Raw genomic sequence first — 23,283 nt, 5'->3', positions numbered from 1 at the left:
ATATATATATATCCGACATGAAAATGCTCCGATGGATGCAACGAATTAGTCTGAAGGACCACATCAAATCTACCGAAATCCTGCGTCGTGCTGGTTTAGATGATCACCCTCTGCGGTGGTTTGGTCATGTCAAACGAAGTGGAAACAGTGCCATAACTTTTCTTGCAGATGTTGAAGTACCTGGTACACGTCCCAAAGGCCGTCCAAAGAAATCCTGGTCGCAAACAATCGAGCAAGACATGAAAGCTCTAAATTTAAATGAAATGAATACAACTGATCGTTTAATTTGGCGGAAAAAGTTGATGGCAAAGAAAACAACGTCCTACCTCTGGGAAACGGGTCTCTAGACGCAAAACGAAGATTGATTGATATTGATATATATATATATATATATATATATATATATATATATATATATATAAATATATATATAAATATATATATAAATATATATATATATATATTTTTACAATATTCTATAAATTCTACCGAATGTTTGGCGTTAATATGTTTGTAGTTCGTTTTTTCGATTTTTCTCACTAAAGTTTTTTGGTTTTTTTCTCACTAAAGTTTATTAAAATTCAAAATAAACTTATTTTTCGAATTCATGCTGCAAATAAGGCCATATTTCGATTCCGAATGAATCATCGTCAGTGCTCCTTGTTCTATATATAGGGTAAAAACTGGCAAATAGGACGCCAAGGGAGGAACCCATAGCGACACCATCGATTTGCTTGTAAAGTTTGCCTGTAGGGCTGTGGAATGGTGCTTCAGTAGTGCAAATTTGAAGAAGGGACTTCTTCCCCTTTGCCCCTTTGACAGCTGTGCACGTCATCATGACTCGTATATCGGGATTACTACTACCTCACTGACTAGAAGGCTTACGATGCATAAACAGAGTGGTGCTATCAAATCTCATTTGGACTCAACACACTCAATCACAATTAGCCGTGAAATCCTCGACAGCAACACCAAAGTAATATACCAGAACAGCAACTACACGCATCTTAAAATTGCAGAAGCGGTCCTAATCGACATCAATAAACCAAAAATAAATATACAACAAAAAATGACAACCTCACTTCCAACCCAGCGCTTAACCAACAACGAAAACAAAGAAGTAATAAAAACTAGCATCGTAAATAGTGACAAAGAAGAATATGATGCTATCGATGAAGAAAAGGAGACCAAAGAAGATGACCAGCCAATTAAGAAAACTGACACCTAATTCGCATCAAAGTTCAATTTTACAACACCAAAGTTAATTTTTACAACGTCAAAGTTAATCTTGACAAAGTCAATATTTCCCTATATATAGAACAAGGAGCACTGACGATGATTCATTCGGAATCGAAATATGGCCTTATTTGCAGCATGAATTCGAAAAATAAGTTTATTTTGAATTTTAATAAACTAAACGTTCACCAAAAAACTTTAGTGAGAAAAATCGAAAAAACGAACTACAAACATATTAACGCCAAACATTCGATAGAATTTATAGAATATTGTAAATATATATATATATATATATATATATATATATATATATATAGACTGTGGTTAATAAAAATGTAGTGAATATAAAAATTGTAGTATGATGAGAAATTCAGTGAAATGGAAATAAAACAGAAATGCAAATTATTTGAAATACTTTTAAATTAGGTGGAAAAAATAATAATTTATAATAATTTAATATAATGAAACTAGATTAGGCGGATGAGCGATGGGTGTCCGGCTGATTGGTGATTGATTTGAAATGTCTATGTTGTATATGTTTTATTCCGGTATGTTGAGCACGCTGGGATTACGTAGTTGTTTTTGCGTTGGCATAGGCTGTGCGGCGTGATTTTGATCGGTGGTAGTAAAGGGTGGATGACATGATGGCAATTTGAACTTGTTTTTTTTAAAAGCGGACGTCTGATGTGTTGAAGATTTGAGTTGATGGGTGGATATGATGATGGTAAATAATTCGATTGATGTAATTGTTGCTGGGTGGCAAAGCCTGACCATGACGGAGCAGCATATTTTATTCTGGAAATTATGAGGGACTTATTGACATCAAATAATTTAATGCCCTTCATTCTAAGGGAGCATAATATTTTGAAAAAGTGCAATGTCTGTAAGTTTTTATTGATGATTGATGTGGGGAGCAATGTTGAGCGTTGAGATGAGTGACGCCTTAAATTTTAAGCTGGTCAGTGCGGACGATTGAATGGTGTTCTGGAGGTTTAATAATTATTTTATGATTGTTGTGAATGAATAGTTCAAATATATTTTATTTTTTAATAATAGTCCATAAATATAATGTTACAATATTATTAACAATGAACAGTTGCCAGCAAGTCCTGACAAAGCCCACGCTCCGATCGGCATCGTTACTACGATACTTATTATACTCATTGTTAGCAATTTGATTTTAGATTATTGGTTTGTTTATTTAATAAAAAAATTTCAATTACGCCATAGATAGCAAGTTTTTAAAATTATTCGATTATATAAAATTATTGTGTTTGGTGTGATACTGTTGATTTTTGTTGCAAATATTAAAACAGTTGAAATTCTTGTTAAATTTATGTTTTGCCATATGGATATTATTTTGGCTAGATATAGTTTTACCTTTCAATTATTGATATTAACTAATGTTAATACTGTTATAACTGCCCAGTAGACGACGGGTTCGTTTTATCCCAATGGATAAAATTGACATGACATAACTTTTAAACTATCGTTTTACTTCTTTACAAATCAATAAATAATGCTAATTAATTTTATAGATAAAAATAATGTGAAAAACTATAAAATTAACGTTCAGAAACTATCGCTTTCCGAATCACAATTCACTAACCTATATCGCATATACAATAAAAATACAAAATGCAGAGTCAAATATCAAATATCGCTTTCGACACTAACAATCAATCCGCTGTTCGATATTCTGAACTTTTTCATATTACGATTGTTAAATTTCATAAAATGTGTATGTAATTGTTGATAAAATTATTTTCTTTATAGCCTTTGATAGCTCTATGCAGATCCAAGGACATTGATTATGATCCACCTCCTCATGAAATATGTGCCAACTGGTTTTTATGGCTTCTTGAAAGTGTGGCTGGTCTACTTGCTAGTAGGTTGAAGTGAAAATAATAATAAGGGTGCTTATAATCAGAGTGTTTCGGAGTCTGAATTTTCTGACAGCCGGAGTCGAAGTCGGATTTTTTCATCCGACTCTGGAAAATGTTATTAATTTAAAAAAATTAATTTAAAAAACATTAATAAAAAAAATTTCGGAATAATTTTTTTATCTACTCGACGCCTCAATGCTAAGATCGCGTTTATTTAGATAAATATGTGTAACGATATGCAGTTATCTTTAATACTGAAAATAATGTAAGTAAAATCATATAATTTTTAACTGTATGTTTTAAAACACAAAAATAAAGTAAATTTACTAAGAAAAATAATTACATTGACTTATTTTAGGTGTTTTTTTAAGTCTTTTTTTTATTTAAATTTTTTGCTAGGCGAATCCGGGAGTCGGAAATTTTTTAATTAGTCGGATATTTTTCATCCGACTCAGATACTCTGCTTATAATAATAATAATAAAAATATAAAATCACAAAAATCACATCAGCTGCATGATTCAAATTGCCATTGTTATATTTTCCAAATGTTTTTATTAATTGGAAAATTTTTAAATGCAATTTCAGCATACTTTATGCCCAATTTACTAATTTAATCAACAGCTATTAACATGTTTATTGGGATGAATCTGCAAAAGTCTCATGTTCCTTGGTGGGCAACGTGGGTTATGGTAATATTTTTTTTGTTTCATCTCATTGTTGAACTCATTTTGGAGATACATGGATGTCTTAATTCGAAAAAACTGGATGGTTAGTCTATGTTTATATTAAATTGTATATTCACGAAAAATTATTATTATTAGTTTGAATTATAATTAATGTTGCTTTGTGAACTACTTTCATAGCATGACTTTTTAACTTCTTAACTTGTAGATTTAACTTCTTTTTATGTTTTCACTGTCCTGTTGTGTCTAGTTGCTGACAGTGACTATCAACGATTACTCCTAGATATAGATACGATACCATATTAAATTAAACTCTTAGATACGATACCAAATTAAATTGCCCGTTTGCTAAATTTGCTGATCAATTTCAATAGTTATTGTCTTTGTATTGATAGATTGTAATAATTTTAATATTTATTGTTAATCTCTTTATATTGTAATAATTTTAATGTTATTGTCTTTGCAAGTTGTTGCTGTATCTTGTGAGGCTTTGTGTGAGTTTGTAATAATGTGTGGTTGAATATAATGGTGAAGTGATTTTTGAACTCTAAGGATTCGAGTTTCCACTACACTGTTGTGTTTAGTTTGCTAACTGTTTATAATCTTTCTTTTGAGTTTGAAATTCGTTAGCGATCTAACGTTTAAGCCACCTGATTTGTATAAGAGCGACAGGGTTCCCGACAGACAATTGTAAAATCATAGCTGTCGATGCGATTTAAGTAGATTGGCACTGTTTGTAAATGTTCATAATGATAACAGTATTAGTGGTAAACTTATGTATGTATATGAACCCATAATTGATTAGAACTATAAGGAAGTAATAATCATATCCGGGTTCAGCTTTAATCTATGTTAAATGTATGTATGTGTATGTATATATATATATATATATATATATATATGTATATATGTATGTATATATATATGTTTATGCATATGTATATTGTGTATCTATGATTTGTTTTTTTATAGAAATTAATTTTATTTTCTTTTTACCTATGTTTAAGGTGGCTATACTTGATAGGTTACTTGTAAACATTTTATGGTCATCCTGTCTTCTTTTTTCCTTTGTTTTGGAGACAAATAAAATGTATCGTTGTATCGTATCTATTCCATATTGTTGATGATTTTTTGTTCTTTGCGTTCTATTATTTTCTGGATCATCGAATTTTTATATCCATTATTAATAAGTAGTTAAGTGATTCTATCTAGTTATGTTCTCCTGCTCTCTATATCAGAAGAGTGCGTGTAGGCTCGGTTTACAAAGACAGAAATCGTGCTCTCTAGATATTTTTGACAACATTCACATATCGCCATTGAGGCATAAACCTTTGTTGCTTTGGTGTATACTGAGATTTTAAATTCATTTTGCACATTTTGTATTAGTAAGTCGTTTATTCTCAGTTGATTTTTCCATTGTAAACTTTAATTTTGACGAGTTTAGTCGTTGTAGAAGTCTTGCTATTTGATCATCATCTTCATATGTAACAAATATATCGTCAACATATCGGCAGTTTATATTAGGTTAGTTCATTTTTAATAACAGTTCTTCGATATGTCCAACTTAGAAGTTTGTGAAAAGTACTCCCAATTGAGAGCATATTGCTACACCGGCTATTTGCTGATATAGTGTGTTACCCAGGCTAACGAAAGGCGCTTTGGCTGTACTGTACATATTCTTAGCAGCGCAAATAATTCATCATCTGGAATTGGTAGTGGTGAATGACTGGAATTGTATATTCTTTCTATTATTATGCTGATTGTGTTTTTTATCAGAGTCCTTTTGTAAAGAGTGACTCCACATCCAAAGATGCTATTTTGGTGTTAATGGATGGTTTTGTTGTAAACAATAAATCTATGAATTCCCTACTTGATTTTAGGTTATAGCTGTTAGGGGTGTAGGGTGAAATTATTTTGAGTATTTTTTTGCAATGACGTAAGTGATCGCAGGTCTGGCTAATTATTGGTCGTAGATGGTTGTTAGTCATATGCAACCCTTGGAAAAATCGAAAAGTAAAATTGAAAGTTGACTAACGCCGAACATGCTGTGATTTTCATCAATAATTGCATATACAGTTGCAAAGGTTTTTTGTTTATTCAAGAGTCTGTTTATTTGCAATTTTTTAGTTTTGTTTCTCAATTCGTTGATCATATTAAGCCATTTTATTTTTGAAACTAGACTTTAATTTGTTGTATTAATAGCAAAACTTTTATTTTATTAGCTTACTACCAGAAAGTGATAAATGCTAAAGCTTCAAAAGTCAAGCCTGAACCTGTGGTAAGTCCAATTTTACATAAAACATGCCGATTTTCAAATAATTTTTTTGTTTTAAAAATTTTTAAATAAATTTTTAGGGACGGGCTTTCAAGCAGAGAACTCTCAACATTTATCTGATAGTCTCGATATGTCTGGGACTCATTGTAGTTGTCGGTATTGCAGCCGGTTAAGAATTTATTCTTTAAATAAACGGAGTCTCAGTTATAGTATAATAGTTGACACCATTAAACTAATCGTTTTTACTTGATGAAAATAATTAATATATCGTTATTAATATTTCTTTACTGCTTTTTTTTGAAAATCTCATCTTTGTATTTTATATCCTTTTTTGTTGTATATTTTAAATTTGTTAACATTTTTCAAATTTAAAATCAATAATTAATTAAAAATAATGTTGAGGATTTATTTTATATTTAATATCAAAATGTAGCATAAAATCACATGGTTGGTTACTTAAACACACAGACATGCACACTTCTCTACCATGCATTAGGAAAAAAGGTGAAAATCCAGTACTACTCTGCACTGTTGTTCGGTATGCAAACATTACGTATGGAAGAATTTCGTCCCAATCTCGATGATTCTTATTTATCACTTTTCCTATCATTTTATTGAGTGTTCCATGGAATCTTTCTACCAGACCATTTAAAATCAATAATTAATTTAAAATAATGTTGAGGATTTATTTTATATTTAATATCAAAATGTAGCATAAAATCACATGGTTGGTTACTTAAACACACAGACATGCACACTTCTCTACCATGCATTAGGAAAAAAGGTGAAAATCCAGTACTACTCTGCACTGTTGTTCGGTATGCAAACATTACGTATGGAAGAATTTCGTCCCAATCTCGATGATTCTTATTTATCACTTTTCCTATCATTTTATTGAGTGTTCTATGGAATCTTTCTACCAGACCATTTGTTGAGGGTTTATAGGTAGTGGTACGGATTTTATCTACGCCAAGTTGTTCACAGATATCTTTAAATAACTGAGATTCAAAATTCTTACCTTGATCGGTTAGTATCTGTTTTGGTAGTCCGTATCTACAAAATACATTTTGAATTAATTTATGAGCAACATAAGATGCATCTACGCGTTTCAAAGGAATAGCTTCTGTCCACTTCGTGAAATAATCGATGACAGTTAAGATGTATTTATGCTTCTTACTTGACTCTAGGTGTGACCCTGTTATATCAACTCCTAATCTTTCCCATGGCTCACCGACCAACATTGGCTGTAATTCACCTTGTTTAAAATGTTTTTGTCGGTTAAATTTGTTACATTGTTCACATAATTTGTGGGTTAATTCAACGTCCTTCCTCCATCCAGGCCAATAAAATCTTTCAAATTGCCATGTTAGCTTTTTGATTCCTAGGTGGGCTCCATTCATCCCACTGTGCAAATCTCTAAGTACTTCTTGCCGCATTGTGTAGGGAACAACTATCTGATCAAAATTGTTAATTCGTCTCTTCAATACACCTTTATCTGTTAAAAACAAGTTGTCATACTGTGCAAGTAATATTTTAACATCTTTTCCTTTATCAACAAATTGACTCAAATCTGGTACTACAGAATGTTTGATGACGTCTTTAATTAAGGATAGGTCTTTGTCTTTCTCTTGTTCTGCAACCCAATCAACACAGTTATCTACTTTATTTTCTGTTATAACACCACACACTGCTCTCGACAATCCATCAGCGTTTGTATGTTTACTCCCTGGCCTATGCTCAATAGCCTAATCGTACTCTTCAAGAATTTCAATCCACCTCGCTTGTTGTCCTATTAGTTCTGGTGTTTTTCTCAACCACTGAAGCGCTGCATGATCTGTTCTTATTTTGAATGAACGTCCGACCAGATACTTCCTGAACTTTTTCACAAATGTTATAATTGCAAGTAATTCTTTCCTGGTTACATTGTAATTCACCTCATGTTTATTAAATAACTGACTACCGTAACAAATGGGTTTTTCTACTCCATCTTGTAATTGTGAAAGTACTGCACCCATGGCTTTATCTGAAGCATCGCAATCTAAAATAAACGCATCCTTGTCATTAGGTAAAGCTAATATTTCAGAACTGATTAATTTTTCTTTCAATCTATCAAAAGCAGTTTGACATTCGAGTGTCCATTGAAACTTGTTACATTTCTTTGTCAATTCATGTAACGGAGCTGCTATTTCTGAAAAATCTGGTACAAATCGTCTGTAGTACTGGCACAAACCTACAAACGCTCTACTTTGTTTTAGTGTAGTTGGTACTGGCCAATCTTTAATTGCTGCAATTTTAATAGGGTCCGTTCCGATCCCTTTATCACTAACTATATAACCTAAACAGCTAACTGATTTCTGCATTAAATGACATTTCGACGGTTTGAGCTTTAAATTCGCCTGGTGCAATCTTTGAAACAACAGTTCTAATCTTTTTAAATGTTCGTTTAAATTTTTACTAAATATGATTATATCGTCTAAGTAAACTAAACAGGTCTCAAAATTTAATCCTATCATGATATTGTCCATTAATCTTTGAAATGTGGCATCACAAAGTCCAAATGGCATTCTGGGAAATCTGAAGGTACCGCGATGACAAACAAAAGTGGTCTTATTTCTATCTTTAGGATGAACTTCAACCTGATGATATCCTGATCTTAAATCGAATGAACTGAACCATTGGGATCCAGACAACAAATCGAGACATGAGTCTATTCGAGGAAGTGGATACACATCTTTAATCGTTATTTCATTTAACTTTCTATAATCTACACAGAATCTGTAGGAATTATCTTTCTTTTTAACTAATACTAAATTAGAAGCCCATTCGCTCTGACAAGGTTCTATAACTTTTTGCTGTAACATCTCTTCTAACAAATTGTCAATGATTGGTAGATGTGCTCTAGGTTGCGGTCGCAAAGCTTGGCGAAATGGTCTGTTTGCTCCGGTATCAATTTCATGTTGCGTTACATTAGTTCTTCCTAAATCAAACTCGCTTAATGAGAGAATGTTTTTATACTTCAGCAACAACTTTTTCAAATTACTACGAATATTATCTGGAACACTGGAATGTACCTCATCAACTATTGTGTTTATAGTCTCATCATATACATTGGTGGGTTTGTTATTTGATTCTTGAACTTTATCATCAACTACAACAACTTCATGTAATTTGGTGATTACTTGATCCTTAGGTATTTCAACTTTTTCATCTGATATGTCACATACTCTAATACTCGTAGACGGTTTATTGACATCAATTAATGATCTCGCAGTTAGCAAATTGTTTTTGACTTTATTTATGCTAGTTGACCATGCTGTATCCTGTCCTAAAAGCCTCAAATTTGATTTTTCTATAAACGTCTGAATGAACATTTCACTGCGGGGTGGAATGACAGCCGTAACTTTCGAAATGCAGCTTATATCTGTTTCTTGTCTAGATTTTACGAGGTTGTAACTTTTTCCGTTTATTTCAATACTACTCCTTCCAAAATTCCAAATGCAATTGTTATATAACCAATTCTTCCCTAAAATTATATGATCAACGTTTGGTGACACATAGAAAGTTGTAAAAATCTTCTGATACTTAAGTTCTAATGCCAGTGTAATTGTTCCGTTTACTATTAACTCCATGTTATTAACTGCATACAATTCCTTATTACTTTTCAAAATTTTCAAATCATCAACAAATTTCTTTGGACAAAGATTCACATCTGCACCACTATCTAGTAGACATTTTAAATGTTTAGTTCTAAATACAGCTTCTACATGAACTAATGCTTCCTTATCATGGTTACACTTGGAGGGTGTTTTTACTGTTTGTACGTTTCGATTTAATCTCGTCGTATTTTTAAAACTACCAACTTTTTGCCTGAAGTTATTAGTGTTCGTTTGACTGAAGTTTCCATTATTTTGCTGGTAACTACTTTTTTTTTGTCAATCGCACTGTTGTTTCTGATGAAATTATTATTTCCAAACTTATTGTTAAAAGCTTTTCTCTGGCTGTTATTTCTGTTTTCAAACTTATCTCGTTTAATCTCATCAATCATGCTGAACAATTTTTCTATTCTGTTATTCATATTTGTAATTGGATCATCTTGTTTAACAACATTGGATTTCTTGTCATCAAACTCGTCATTATCTTGAACTATCTGAACTAGAGATCTCGAATGATTTCTCTTGCCATCATCTGATAAAACTTTATATTTTTCATATAGCTGACATACTTCATCTAATGTTCTTGGTTCTTTGTCTTTTACATAGAACATGATGTCTTTATTACCAATAGCATTAATTAAATGTTTTACTGCAAACTTTTCTCTCATGTCATTACTTAACTCTGGATAGGATAGTCTTGATAGTCTGTTAACTTCCTGAGACACATCTCGAATGTTCTGATCATTTTGTAATCTAAGCTGCGATAAATTATATTCGTATGTTTCTGAATAGTTTGATGGTCCAAATCGTTTAAACAACAGCTCTTTAATCTCGTTATACGTGACTGTATCAATATCTGGCAATTCGTGAAATACACCTCTTGCTTTCCCATCTAGTGCGTGCAAAAGGGATAGTGCTTTTTCTTGTGATGTCCATTTATTAACTTTTGCGGTTATTTCAAATTGACAAAAATACTCAGTTATATTCTCTGAGTCATTAAATCTACTAACTTTCCACTCTTTAGTTTTACTAAAAATTCTATTATTTACATTTGCTTCCTCATCTGGCATCTCACTTTGCCTAGGGTGTGTTTTGCGATTTGGCATAGTGCAACTCAAATACAAATCTTAATACTATCAAAATATCGAATGTGTGCAATTACTCAATAATGTAATAGAAATGCAAAAACAAGAAAAATTGTTATATTTTACAACGAGTTACTCAGTAAATCAATCGTAAAAAAAAACTCGATACTTCCAAAACTGAAGTAATAATTAAAAGTAAAATGGAAACCTCAATAACTTGAAAAATTGTTATTCGAGGCCCCCGTTGGGCGCCAATTGTCGGAAATTTGGAACTGGAAGTGAGGTAATCTCCTCCTATATTCTTCTCAGGGAATTTTGTTATGGTCCGACAATAATTTTTTTGTATATTTTTATCGTGAGTTCGACCAGTCCTGTGTGGCACTGGGCTTTTTCAAATTATATGATTTTACTGAGTAACACACGAACGCGTAAAATATTCGATAACAATTTTATTAATCGACGGAAGTAAATGAAAAAGAATTGAACTAACTGAACTCTAGAATAATGTTAAAAATAATGTCAATGAACAAACTGGAATACAGGAATTAGAACTTTTTCTTGTTGGGTCGGGCAAATTGGGATATGTTTCTTGCCGTTTAATCGTACAACCATACAACGTGTGTGACCGATGGTGGTGTCGATACAACTCCGAGAAATAAATAAAATGAATGCAGAAAAATTACAAAAATCGGAGCCTATGGAAATTCCAAGCTGCGTGCGAAACTATACCAATGAGTATAGAATCCAGCAAAGAACCCTAGGTCCACAAATAGCACAACAAAAACAAAACAACAAGACGGATTCGTTTTCACAAAATCCAAGGCCTGTTTTCACTGGGCTTGTCAGTCAGTCGGTCGGCTTTCGCACAACCCTGGCCGTCGAGTCTGGTTGGCTTTCGCACAACCAAGGGCCTGTTTTCACTGGGCCTGTCAGTCAGTCGGTCGGCTTTCGCACAACCCTGGCCTGTTTTCACTGGGCCGTCGAGTCTGGTTGGCTTTCGCACAACCAACACAAAACAACAAGAATCGGAACAACACTGGAAACAAATTGTGTGACTTTAGTACGCGTGCGAAACTATGACCAATGACCATAGAGTCTCGTACCAAATCCACTTTTGAGAACTTAAGACGTTTCTGAAACTATGCCAATGAGCATAGAATCACGAATTAAGTCTCTTAGATACCAGAATAAGCACCGATTACTCGAAGCTGCCTAACTGGTGAACCCAAGGCGGACTCTTTTCGAGAACTTAAGACGTTTCCGTGCCAATTAGCATAGAATATCGAATTAAGTCTCTTAGAGACCAGAATAGGCGCCGATTATTCAAGGCTGCCTAACTAGTCAACCCAGTGCGGACCATCTCCTTTTTTTAAAGATAAAGAAACTCTATATCAAAGCAAAATTAGATTTTGTTTCGGATGTTTTTAAACATAATTTCCAAGGTATGTCAAATTAATCAAAAAAAAACTACTAATTAAATTTTAAAATAATTTGTAATAATTTATGACGTCATCTAAATTGCAAAACAAGGAAAATCGTCTAGCCACCTATCGAGTAAATTAACTTGCATCAGGCCCCCTATCGAGTGAACTTTTTTGCATCAAGCCACCTATCGAGTGAATTAATTTTGCGTTGAAGGACTTGGAAGTATTTTTAGTCAGTATTATTTCCTAATTCTGATACTATATATATATATATATATATATATATATATATATATATAGCCATTTTGAAGCTATAAGGTAGAGAAAGTCACATCGTTTCAATATATATATATATTCATTCAATGATCCTCTGTAATCTCTTAAGGGACCTTCTGGAACGCATCTGAGGTTTCATGATCTGAACTTGCTGCTAGTCCCAGTTTCGTGTCTTCATATGGGGTCTCGTAACATCGCCGTCTTGGGACCGTCTGTTTGGAACAATTTGCCTGCCTTTCTAAGAGATCCGGAGTTGAACCTGCCTGATTTTAAAAGGAAACTGAAAACTTACTTATTTTCGTTATAACTGAGTGATTTATTTTGTTTATTGTGCGATGTTAGATTAAGGAAATAATGAAGACTGTGTTTTTTTTTCTTAAAATTTTTTCATTTATTTATGTTGATTATGCCATGATATATTTTTTTTTGATAGCGCTTTTGAGATTCTTTGAATTAGCGCTTTATTAAATTTTTCATTAATAATATATATATATATATATATATATATATATATATATATATATATATATATATATATAGCCATTTTGAAGCCATAAGGTAGAGAAAGTCACATCGTTTCAATATATATATTCATTCAATGATCCTCTGTAATCCCTTAAGGGACCGTTGAAGCCGATGGTATTCTTATATCTCTCCAAAATCCTTTTCTTTCTCTCGCCATCTTCATTGAGCCCAATGTTCCAACCCCCGTCCATTCCGTGATATCATCCATCCACTTCCTCACAGTTCTTCCCACTTTTTTCTTCCAGTCCCTCTTTCTCATCAGTACTTTTTAGATCAGTCTGTCGTCTGTCATTCTGCAGATGTGCCCAAAGATACCCAGCTTTCTTTCCTTGACACTTTCATACACAGTTTTTTGTCTTCCAAGTTGTTTTCTTATGGCATCGTTTCTTATCTTTTGTCTCCAACTGATTTCCAGCAACTTTTTATAACAATGCATCTCGAATGCTTCCAGTTTGTCTTTGTCTCTTTTCTTCAACGTCCAAGCCTCACATGCATACATCAATGTAGAAAACACACACGCTTCTACGATCTTTAATTTTGTTTTTGTAGATATATATATATATATTTTAATTTATGCTGGTAGGAGACTATAATAATTGATGCGATATTTGATAAAATCTTCCGAAATTTTAGTTTTTGAAAGTTTACGGTTAAGCTTTTCTATATTTATAACAGTAATTTTATAATTATTATCTAATTTAATATAAAGCTGGTGTAGGTAACAATTCAATCAAATATCAGCAGTGTAACCAGTGGTGTCATAAACGTTGTTCAAAAATAATTGGCACTTTATCTAAAGTGTCCAATTTTGTTTGTTCTGCTTGCATCAATCCACAACAACAAATTCGATATAGCAATGTTTTTGAAGCCATTAAGGTAGAGAAAGTCACATCGTTTCAATATCTAGGGGATGTTCTAGATTGTGCTGGAACAGCTGAAGCTGCCGTTAAAGAACGCATCCTTGCAGCCTGGAATAAATGGCATCTTCTTGCCTCTATATTAATGCGGCGTGATATTCCACTACCACTACGATCACGACTTTATAAATCTGTAATACGTCCGGTGTTATATGGTGCAGAAACATGGCTAATGACAACCAAACTGGAACAACAACTTCAACGAACCGACATGAAAATGCTCCGATGGATGCAACGGATTAGTCTGTAGAACCACATCGAATCTAATGAAATTCTGCGTTGATAAAAAGGACGAATGCCGGCAACACCGTCTGCGGTGGTTTGGTCATATCAAACGAGTGTTCTTCAACAGGTACTTCAACATCTTGCAGATGTTAACATCTTGCAGATGTTGAAGTACCTGGCACACGTCCTAAAGGCCGTCCAAAGAAGTCCTGGTCGCAAACAATCGAGCATGGCTTGAAAGCTCTAAATTTAAATGAAATGGATACAACTGATCGTCGAATTTGGCGCAAAAAGTTGATGGCAAAGAAAACAACGTCCTACCTCGGGAAACTGAGTCTCTGGACGCTAAACGAAGATTGATTGATTGAATTATTATCTAATTTATTAAAATTAATACAAAAATTGTTGGTGTTTATGATGTATGGTAATCGTTGGTATTAATTTCAATAAATTGGATGATAATTATAAAATTACTATTAGAAATATTGAAAAGCTCAACCGTAAACTTTCAAAAGCTAAAATTTTTGTAGATTATATATATATATAGTACTAAAGCTTCACTAGCAGCCTGTACTAGTCACAAACCTAATGTAAATTTTTGTATTACATCCATAAGTATGTAACAAAGGCCTTATTAACATTACAAATTAATTTTAATCTGGTATAAATTGAATCAATACCTTTTAGACAAATTCTATCATACTCAAACTTGCACATAGAAACAAGCATGTATAATTCAAATGTGTGATTATACATACATGCGTTACTAACATATTTAGAAACAAGTTTCTCGCTTTGTTGTAAGGTCTGATAATTTTAAAGTAACTAAGATATAATCAAGATAGTCTCATCGGACTTCCTCTGCCTTTGATACTGTTGATCATACTATTCTCTTGAGGCTGCTAGATGATTCCTTTAATATTACTGATTCTTGTCTATCTTGGTTTTCTTCTTATCTCTAATCATTTTTCTTCTGCTGCTCTCAATAATTTTACTTCGAACTCCTCTATTCTTACTTTCGGGGTACTTGACGAATGTGCACGTCAGCAACATTCGTATATTGGTGCTACGACCACTTCACTATCAAGACGTTTCACAATGCGGAGCCATCAAATCTCACTTGCAATCAACACATGCAACTCCAATAACCCGCCAAATTCTTGAAAACAACACAAATACATCTAAAAATTGCAGAAGCTGTCCTAATAGTTACCAATAAACCTTGAATAAACATCCAACAAAGATAGATAACATCATTACCAACTCGATGCCTTAATACTAACTTCAACGTCAATAAGACTCCAATAACCCGCCAAATTCTTGAAAACAACACAAATACATCTAAAAATTGCAGAAGCTGTCCTAATAGTTACCAATAAACCTCGAATAAACATCCAACAAAGATAGATAACATCATTACCAACTCGATGCCTTAATACTAACTTCAACGTCAATAAGAAAATGACAACAACAAAGATGAAGAATATGACCCCAACTTTGCTAAAGAACAAACTATATAACAAAAGAAACTATATAAAAAAAACCTGCACTGAAAATGATTTATGAAAAATCGAAATAAGGCCTTATCTGCATGATGAATTCGGATAACAACAGTTTCATTAAATTTTCGTTAGTACTTTGATAATAATTCTACTTTTAACAATTTTAACAATTTTCAGAAAATTCTAGTAAGGAAAATTGATAGGACAAACTGTTTAAGATATGGTCTTCCTACATATATACAATAATCAACTATAATAAGCAGGATAAAGGTTAACACTGGGACAGCACCGAAACAGAAAGTATATATATATATATATATATATATATATATATATATATATATATATAGTGTCAGAATTATGAAATAATACTGACTAAAAATACTTCAAAGTTTTCAACGCAAAATTTATTCATTCGATAGGGGGCATGGTGAAAATTAATTTACTCGATAGGTGACGACGATTTTTTTTTTTGCAATTTAGATGACGTCATAAATTATTACAAATTATTTTAAAATTTAATTAGTAGTTTTTTTGATTAATTGGACATACCTTGGAAATTTTTATGTTTAAAAACATCCGAAACAAAATCTAATTTTGCTTTGATAAGGAAGGGTGTGGAAAGGAAGGAAGACTGGGTTGACTAGTTAGGCAGCTTCGAATAATCGGTGCCTATTCTGGTCCCTAAGAGACTTAATTCGTGATTCTATGCTCATTGGCATAGTTTCAGAAACGTCTTAAGTTCTCAAAAAGAGTCCGCCTTGGGTTCACCAGTTAGGCAGCTTCGAATAATCGGTGCCTATTCTGGTATCTAAGAGACTTAATTCGTGATTCTATGCTCATTGGCATAGTTTCAGAAACGTCTTAAGTTCTCAAAAGTGGATTTGGTACGAGACTCTATGCTCATTGACATAGTTTCGCACGCGTACTAAAGTCACACAATTTGTTTCCAGTGTTGTTCTGACTCTTGTTGTTTTGTGTTGGTCGTGCGAAAGCCGATCAGACTCGACGGCCCAGTGAAAACAGGCCAGGGTTGTGCGAAAGCCGATCGACTGACAGACAGGCCCAGTGAAAACAGGCCCTTGATCGTGCGAAAGCCGATCAGACTCGACGGCCTTAAGTTCTCGAAAAGGCCGACCGACTGACAGACAGGCCCAGTGAAAACAGGCCTTGGATTCTGTGAAAACGAATCCGCCTCGTTGTTTTGTTTTTGTTGTGCTATTTGTGGACCTCGAGTTCTTTGCTGGATTCTATACTCATTGGTATAGTTTCACACGCAGCTTGCAATTTCCATAGGCTCCGATTTTTGTAATTTTTCCGCATTCATTTTATTTATTTCTTGGAGTTGTAACGACATCACTATCGGTTACACACGTCCAGGTTGTACGATTAAACGGCAAGAAACATATGTCGTGCCAAAGACCCAACAAGAAGAAGTTCTAATTCCTGTATTCCAGTTTGTTCATTGACATTTTACATTATTTAGTTCAATTCCTTTTCATTTACTTCCGTCGATTAATAAAATTGTTATCGAATATTTTTACGCGTTCGTGTGTTACTCAGTAAAATCATATAATTCGAAAAAGCCCAGTGCCACACAGGACTGGTCGAACTCACGATAAAAATATACGCAAAAAATATTGTCGGACCATAAAAAAATTCCCTGAGAAAGATAGAGGAGGAGATAACCTCACACCAGTTGTTTTCATTTAAAATTTCCGACAATATATATATATATATATATATATAAATCTGATATGTATATATATACTGTTAAGTCTTTAATAAAATATTAATTTTTGCATTTAGGCAAACTAAATATCTGGCTCTAATGAGAGTTTTCATTTTGCTTTGCTTTTACTAAATCTGTAATATTGGGAGTTGAATTCGTTGTACGACAGACAATTTCTCAAATTTGAATCCGAAAGTCGTGACCTCAGTTTGTTTTTGATCAATTTCATGGATGAAAATGCCTACCCGCCCGCATGTTGACACAAAGTGACGATAAGTGACAAATTTTCTTAGTTTTGGAAAATGATTATATGTCAGTGATCGCCAATAAAATTGCAATTGAAGTTTGAGCGGTGAAGTACTGAATTAGCTTTACTTAATAAGCTTTAAGATCAATAAGTTCCATCTGTATATTTTTTTATTTATTTAATGACAAACTGACCAGAGGGCCATGACAGACCATTTATCTGGTCAGGAAAAGAAAAAACAGCTTTCAATAGAAAAAACGCACGTCAATGAATTAAATCCAAAATACAAGATATCAACAAACAGAAATCATCTCATGATAATACAATTAATAAATAAGGCAACATTTTTTTTTATTTGTCTTTATTATTGCAGCTCTGACATACGCATACAAATATATATATAATCTATATATGTTTTTTGTTATTATGTTCTTCAAATCCTCATCTATTGATTTAAAGCAGCCATCTTTCGCCACAAAGGCTGTTCATCCTTTTCACACGACGTACACATGTATTTATGTGCACGCGCAAGCACCGCATCATATACTCTGAGTATATGATAGCCATTGAGATGTTTGACTCAGCGAGCATTCGAACCACTGAGCCATCTCGCCGGCCAAAATGCGACAACTTACGTCGTCTACCCATTTACCAGCCTCGAAAGGATGGACGGCTGGGTAGACCGAGGGTCGACTACTCGGATGAATCTGTAGAAACTGCAGAATTCGAACCCGGGTCGTGAGAGTGGTAGACGGAGACGGACACGCTAACCACTCGGCCACGAGACCCCAACATAACAATATTGAAGATAAATACGTAATAACTCTAAGATTACAATAGAATTTGATATATTTATACGAGAGTAAATTTGTACAAGAGTAAATTTTAAACATGTAACTAATAACATTGTGGGTGTAATAAAAAAAATTTAGCTTGGTGGTTATAAATAATGGGTAAATGACGATGGTAGCTCGGTGAAAATGTTAATTGACAAAATTGATTAAGCACATAATATGAAAAGGTTATAATTCTCAATGAGACAATATTAACATTAATAGTTAGATTATATTCAAAAATTTATTCAAGTTAATAGATAGTAGATGATTTCTGGAAATTGCAAGTGAAGTTGAGGAAACCACTTCTGCCGGCAAACCGTTCATATCCGGACAATCCTGTTACAGTAGAAATATTTTGTTGTATCGTCGTTAGCATTGAAATCCTGCAATCGGCATTGATGACCACGAGTTGACAAAAAACGTGAAGGTATGAAATGACTGATTCGGTCAGTTTTGATAAGGTTGCGTAGTATTTTGTACAACAGGCACAGATCGAAAATTAATCTACGAATTTTGAGTGTTCGTAATCTAATTACGGAAGATGACATATTGACGGGATGAATTTGGTAAATCTTCTTTGAACACTTTCAATCTTGATACTTGTAGTGCGGACTGGTGATACTGGTGAGCAATATCCTAGTAGTGGTCGTACATACGTGTAAAAAGCTTTCGTAAGTAGATCTTTATCTCTGGAGGTGAAACACCTGACGATTAGACGTGCATGAGAAGAAGATCTGTGAGTGATGTCGCTGATATGAAGATTGAAGTTAAATTTGTTATCAACTATCACTCTTAGATCTTTGAATTCGTTTGTACATGTTAGAAGTTGTTGGTCAATTGAATATTGATGTGGAATTAAAACAGATCTTGGTGATTGAAGAAACGAGCAATGTTTGTTTGGAGAAAGTGGTAGTTGCCATTTGCTACTCAAGCAACTGTTAGTACGAACTTGTGCTACTAACAAGACACCTTGTTGTGAGTTAAAATAAATAAAACACAATTCAGGCGTAATAAAATATTATCTTTATTCCCACGTGAATCTCGAACCGTTTCGTTTACAAGCTATCAGGAAAAAAGGGGAAGTCGAGAGAGAAGCAAAGACATAAAAATTAACATAGATTAAATAACATTGAAAATTGCAATAATCTTTAATAATAAATAATTAATACATAAGATAGTTAATAAATGAATGTTTGATCCCTACACAACTATGTCGTTAATGACCTGTTGAAGTTGAGCTGAGTTGGAAGAACGGAATATAATTTTTTATCATCGGCGAAGAGATGCACTCAACAATTTTGTTTATGAAAATCAAAAAATAAGGTGGGACCCAGGACAACACCCTGTAGAACACCTTTAGTAACAGGTACAGAACTTGATAGCTTACTTTGAATTCGGAATTGTTAACCAAATACGAAGTCTGTCAACCAAAAAAGCAATTTTCCAGACATTACGTAGGACTAATTTTCCAACTAGCTTTGAGTGCGACAGAGTCGAAGGTTTTTTGGAAATCTAGGTAGATGGCGTCGCAGCTGATGAATTGACATCCGGTCACTCTGAAATTGTAGTAAGTTGGAGCAGGTGGATCTGGCAGGTAAAAAACCGTGTCGAGAACTAGTGATCGATTTTTTTTCTACATGAAAAGATAAAATTTTTACGTTAATTATTTTTTCCATTACTCTACAACTTGAACTGGTGTGAGAAATTGGTTTATAGGTACTGGGGTAATTGGTAGGTCTCTTTTTATGGGTAGGAGTAACAAATGCAATTTTCTATATGGTAGGCTTATATAGATTGCTTCTAAATGAAAAATTGAAAATGTGACAAAGTGGAACTGCCAGGGGCCAGAGTTGATGCACACATCATAAGTATAATATTGGGTATGCCATCTGGACCAGCTGATGTTGAATTTTTTAAGTTTCGTGGAGTTAAAAATATTTTGCGAGGTGTGAAACAGATATTTTCTAGTAACTTTGTTGAAAGACGAGATAGGGAATAGTTGTCGCTGTTGTCATTTGTAAACACAGAAGCTAAATAGTCGTTAAGTGCATTAGCCATACATAACCAACGGGTCGTGTGTTACAATATTGTCATCTAATCTTAAACTGCTAACCTGGGGTCGCTAAAACAATTTGTTATTGACATATTGATAAAAACTTCTGATATTAGATTTAGAAAGTAGCTTTTGTTCGTTGATTTTTTTTGTAATGGTTTGCTAGAATGGAACATTTTTGTGACATTGTCAAGTAAAGTTTTCTATCATCTGAAAAAAAACTTAGTTTCCATTTTTGCCAATAGTGATGTTTGATTTTATAAGATTAGGAACCGGATATTTAGTTTTTTGGTGTCGATTTGAGGAAGTTTAAAATCACACACACACTCACACACATATATATATATTTATATTAGGGATGCACCGGATTTAGGTTTTCCCGGCCGGACTTGGCCGGATTTAAAATTCAAAAATTTTAGTTACTAGTTAGATTTTAGTTACTATTTTACATGCGTTAAAAAAATATTCACATTTACGGTTATCTACATGTTGAACATCCAAAAATAACACAAAGCAAATAGTTAGTTCAAATATATGAATAAGTTGTGGGATACGCCAAATTCTTTACACAAAGATCAGCTTATAATTTATGCATAACCCACGTTATAGCATAAAGAAAATTGTCCAGCTCACCTCACAATAGTGATGTTGTTATTATGTGTCATGTATAATTAGCCTTTAACTTGATGACATAAAATAAATTAAATTCAATAAGAAATTTTTTTCTATTTATAACATTTTTAAATGTTGATAGACTCTTAAACCCGGCCCTAAATCCGGCCACCAAATCTGGAAAAAGCCGGATTTTGGCCGGAGCCGAACTTCGGTGCATCCCTAATATATATTGTCGGAAATTTTTAATGAATGATTGAATTAGGCCCCACGTTGGGCGCCAATTGTCGGGAATTTGAACTGAAAGAGAGGTAATCTCTTTCTCTATCTTTCTCAGGGAATTTTTTATGGTCTGACAATAATTTTTGTATATTTTTATCGTGAGTTCGACCAGTCCTGGCTTTTTCGAATTATATGATTTTACTGAGTAACACACGAACGCGTAAAATATTCGATAACAATTTTATTAATCGACGGAAATAAATGAAAAGGAATTGAACTAACTGAACTCTAGAACAATGTTAAAAATAATGTCAATGAACAAACTGGAATACAGGAATTAGAACTTCTTGTTGGGTCGGGCAACTTGGGATATGTTTCTTGCCTTTCAATCGTACAACCTCGACGTGTGTGACCGATGGTGGTGTTGATACAACTCCGAGAGATAAATAAAATGAATGAAGAAAAATTACAAAAATCGGAGCCTATGGGAATTGTAAGCTGTGTGCGAAACTATACCAATGAGTATAGAATCCAGCAAAGAACCCTAGGTCCACAAATAGCACAACAAAAACAAAACAACGAGGCGGATTCGTTTTCACAGAATCCAAGGCCTGTTTTCACTGGTCCTGTCAGTCAGTCGGTTGGCTTTCGCACAACCCTGGCCTGTTTTCACTAGGCCGTCGGGTCTGGTTGGCTTTCGCACAACCAAGGGCCTGTTTTCACTGGGCCGTCGAGTCTGGCTGGCTTTCGCACAACCAACACAAAAAAAACAAGAGTCAGAACAACATTAAGAACCAATTGTGTGACTTTAGTACGTGTGCGAAACTATGCCAATGAGCATAGAGTCTAGTATCAAATCAACTTTTGAGAACTTAAGACGTTTCTGAAACTATGCCAATGGGCATAGTCACGAATTAAGTCTCCTAGATACTAGAATAGGCACCGATTATTCAAGGCTGCCTAACTAGTCAACCCAAAAGCGGCCGCTCTTTTTCTTACTTAAAGATAAAGAAATTCTATATCAAAGCAAAATTAGATTTTGTTTCGGTTGTTTTTAAACATAAATATTTCCAAGGTATGTCAAATTAATCAAAAAACTACTAATTAAATTTTTAAAATAATTTGTAATAATTTATGACGTCATCTAAATTGCAAAACAAAAAAAAATCGTCTAGCCACCTATTGAGTAAATTAACTTGCGTTGAGTTACCTATCGAGTGAATTACTTTGCATCAAACCACCTATCGAGTGAATTAATTTTGCGTTAAATGACTTTGAAATATTTTTAGTCAGTATTATTTCATAATTCTGACACTATATATATATATATGTGTGTGTATCTTTTGTGTTTATAAGAAAAAATTGATTATATTTTGTTGATATGAATGCGGACACTATATAGACTACACAATAACAATTCCAAAAAATGTCAATGTACTTTATTCATGTCATCGAAGGTACTTGACTTTAAACATTAACTTTTTCACATTAACTAATTAGTTAATGTGAAAAAGATCAATCAATCAATCTTCGTTTTGCGTCCAGAGACCCGGTTTCTCGAGGTAGGACGTTGTTTTCTTTGCCATCAACTTTTTGCGCCAAATTAGACGATCAGTTGTATCCATTTCATTTAAATATAGAGCTTTCATGTCTTGCTCGATTGTTGGCGACCAGGACTTCTTTGGACGGCCTTTGGGACGTGTGCCAGGTACTTCAACATCTGCAAGAGAAGTTATGGCACTGTTTCCACTTCGTTTGACATGACCAAACCACCGCAGACGATGTTGCCGGCATTCGTCCTTTATTTCATCTAAACCAGTACGACGCAGGATTTCGGTAGATTTGATGTGGTCCTTCAGACTAATTCGTTGCATCCATCGGAGCATTTTCATG

General features: G+C 33.6%; 3 protein-coding genes across 3 annotated transcripts; 1 reads left to right on the top strand and 2 right to left on the bottom strand.

Annotated features, from left to right (window-relative positions):
- Positions 1–6,365: 6,365 nt before the first annotated feature.
- HELRODRAFT_165017 (hypothetical protein) lies at positions 6,366–10,840 on the bottom strand (the record flags this gene model as incomplete). The annotated part of the gene is made up of 3 exons (XM_009030924.1): positions 6,366–6,407; positions 8,928–9,892; positions 10,024–10,840. 3 exons carry the CDS (start codon positions 10,838–10,840, stop codon positions 6,366–6,368), a joined length of 1,824 nt encoding a protein of 607 aa, XP_009029172.1.
- Positions 10,841–11,483: 643 nt separating this feature from the next.
- Positions 11,484–12,408, top strand: HELRODRAFT_165016 (hypothetical protein; the record flags this gene model as incomplete). Its single annotated transcript, XM_009030923.1, has 2 exons — positions 11,484–11,808; positions 12,350–12,408. 2 exons carry the CDS (start codon positions 11,484–11,486, stop codon positions 12,406–12,408), a joined length of 384 nt encoding a protein of 127 aa, XP_009029171.1.
- Positions 12,409–18,206: 5,798 nt separating this feature from the next.
- HELRODRAFT_165015 (hypothetical protein) lies at positions 18,207–21,388 on the bottom strand (the record flags this gene model as incomplete). Its single annotated transcript, XM_009030922.1, has 4 exons — positions 18,207–18,492; positions 18,821–18,941; positions 19,104–19,207; positions 21,321–21,388. 4 exons carry the CDS (start codon positions 21,386–21,388, stop codon positions 18,207–18,209), a joined length of 579 nt encoding a protein of 192 aa, XP_009029170.1.
- Between the last annotated feature and the right edge of the window lie 1,895 nt (positions 21,389–23,283).

This window comes from Helobdella robusta (assembly GCF_000326865.2).
Source record: "Helobdella robusta unplaced genomic scaffold HELROscaffold_7, whole genome shotgun sequence".
Lineage (NCBI taxonomy): Eukaryota > Metazoa > Annelida > Clitellata > Rhynchobdellida > Glossiphoniidae > Helobdella > Helobdella robusta.
The sequence above is the reverse complement of the archived record's forward strand: the minus strand, read 5'-3'. Positions and strand labels throughout refer to the sequence as shown.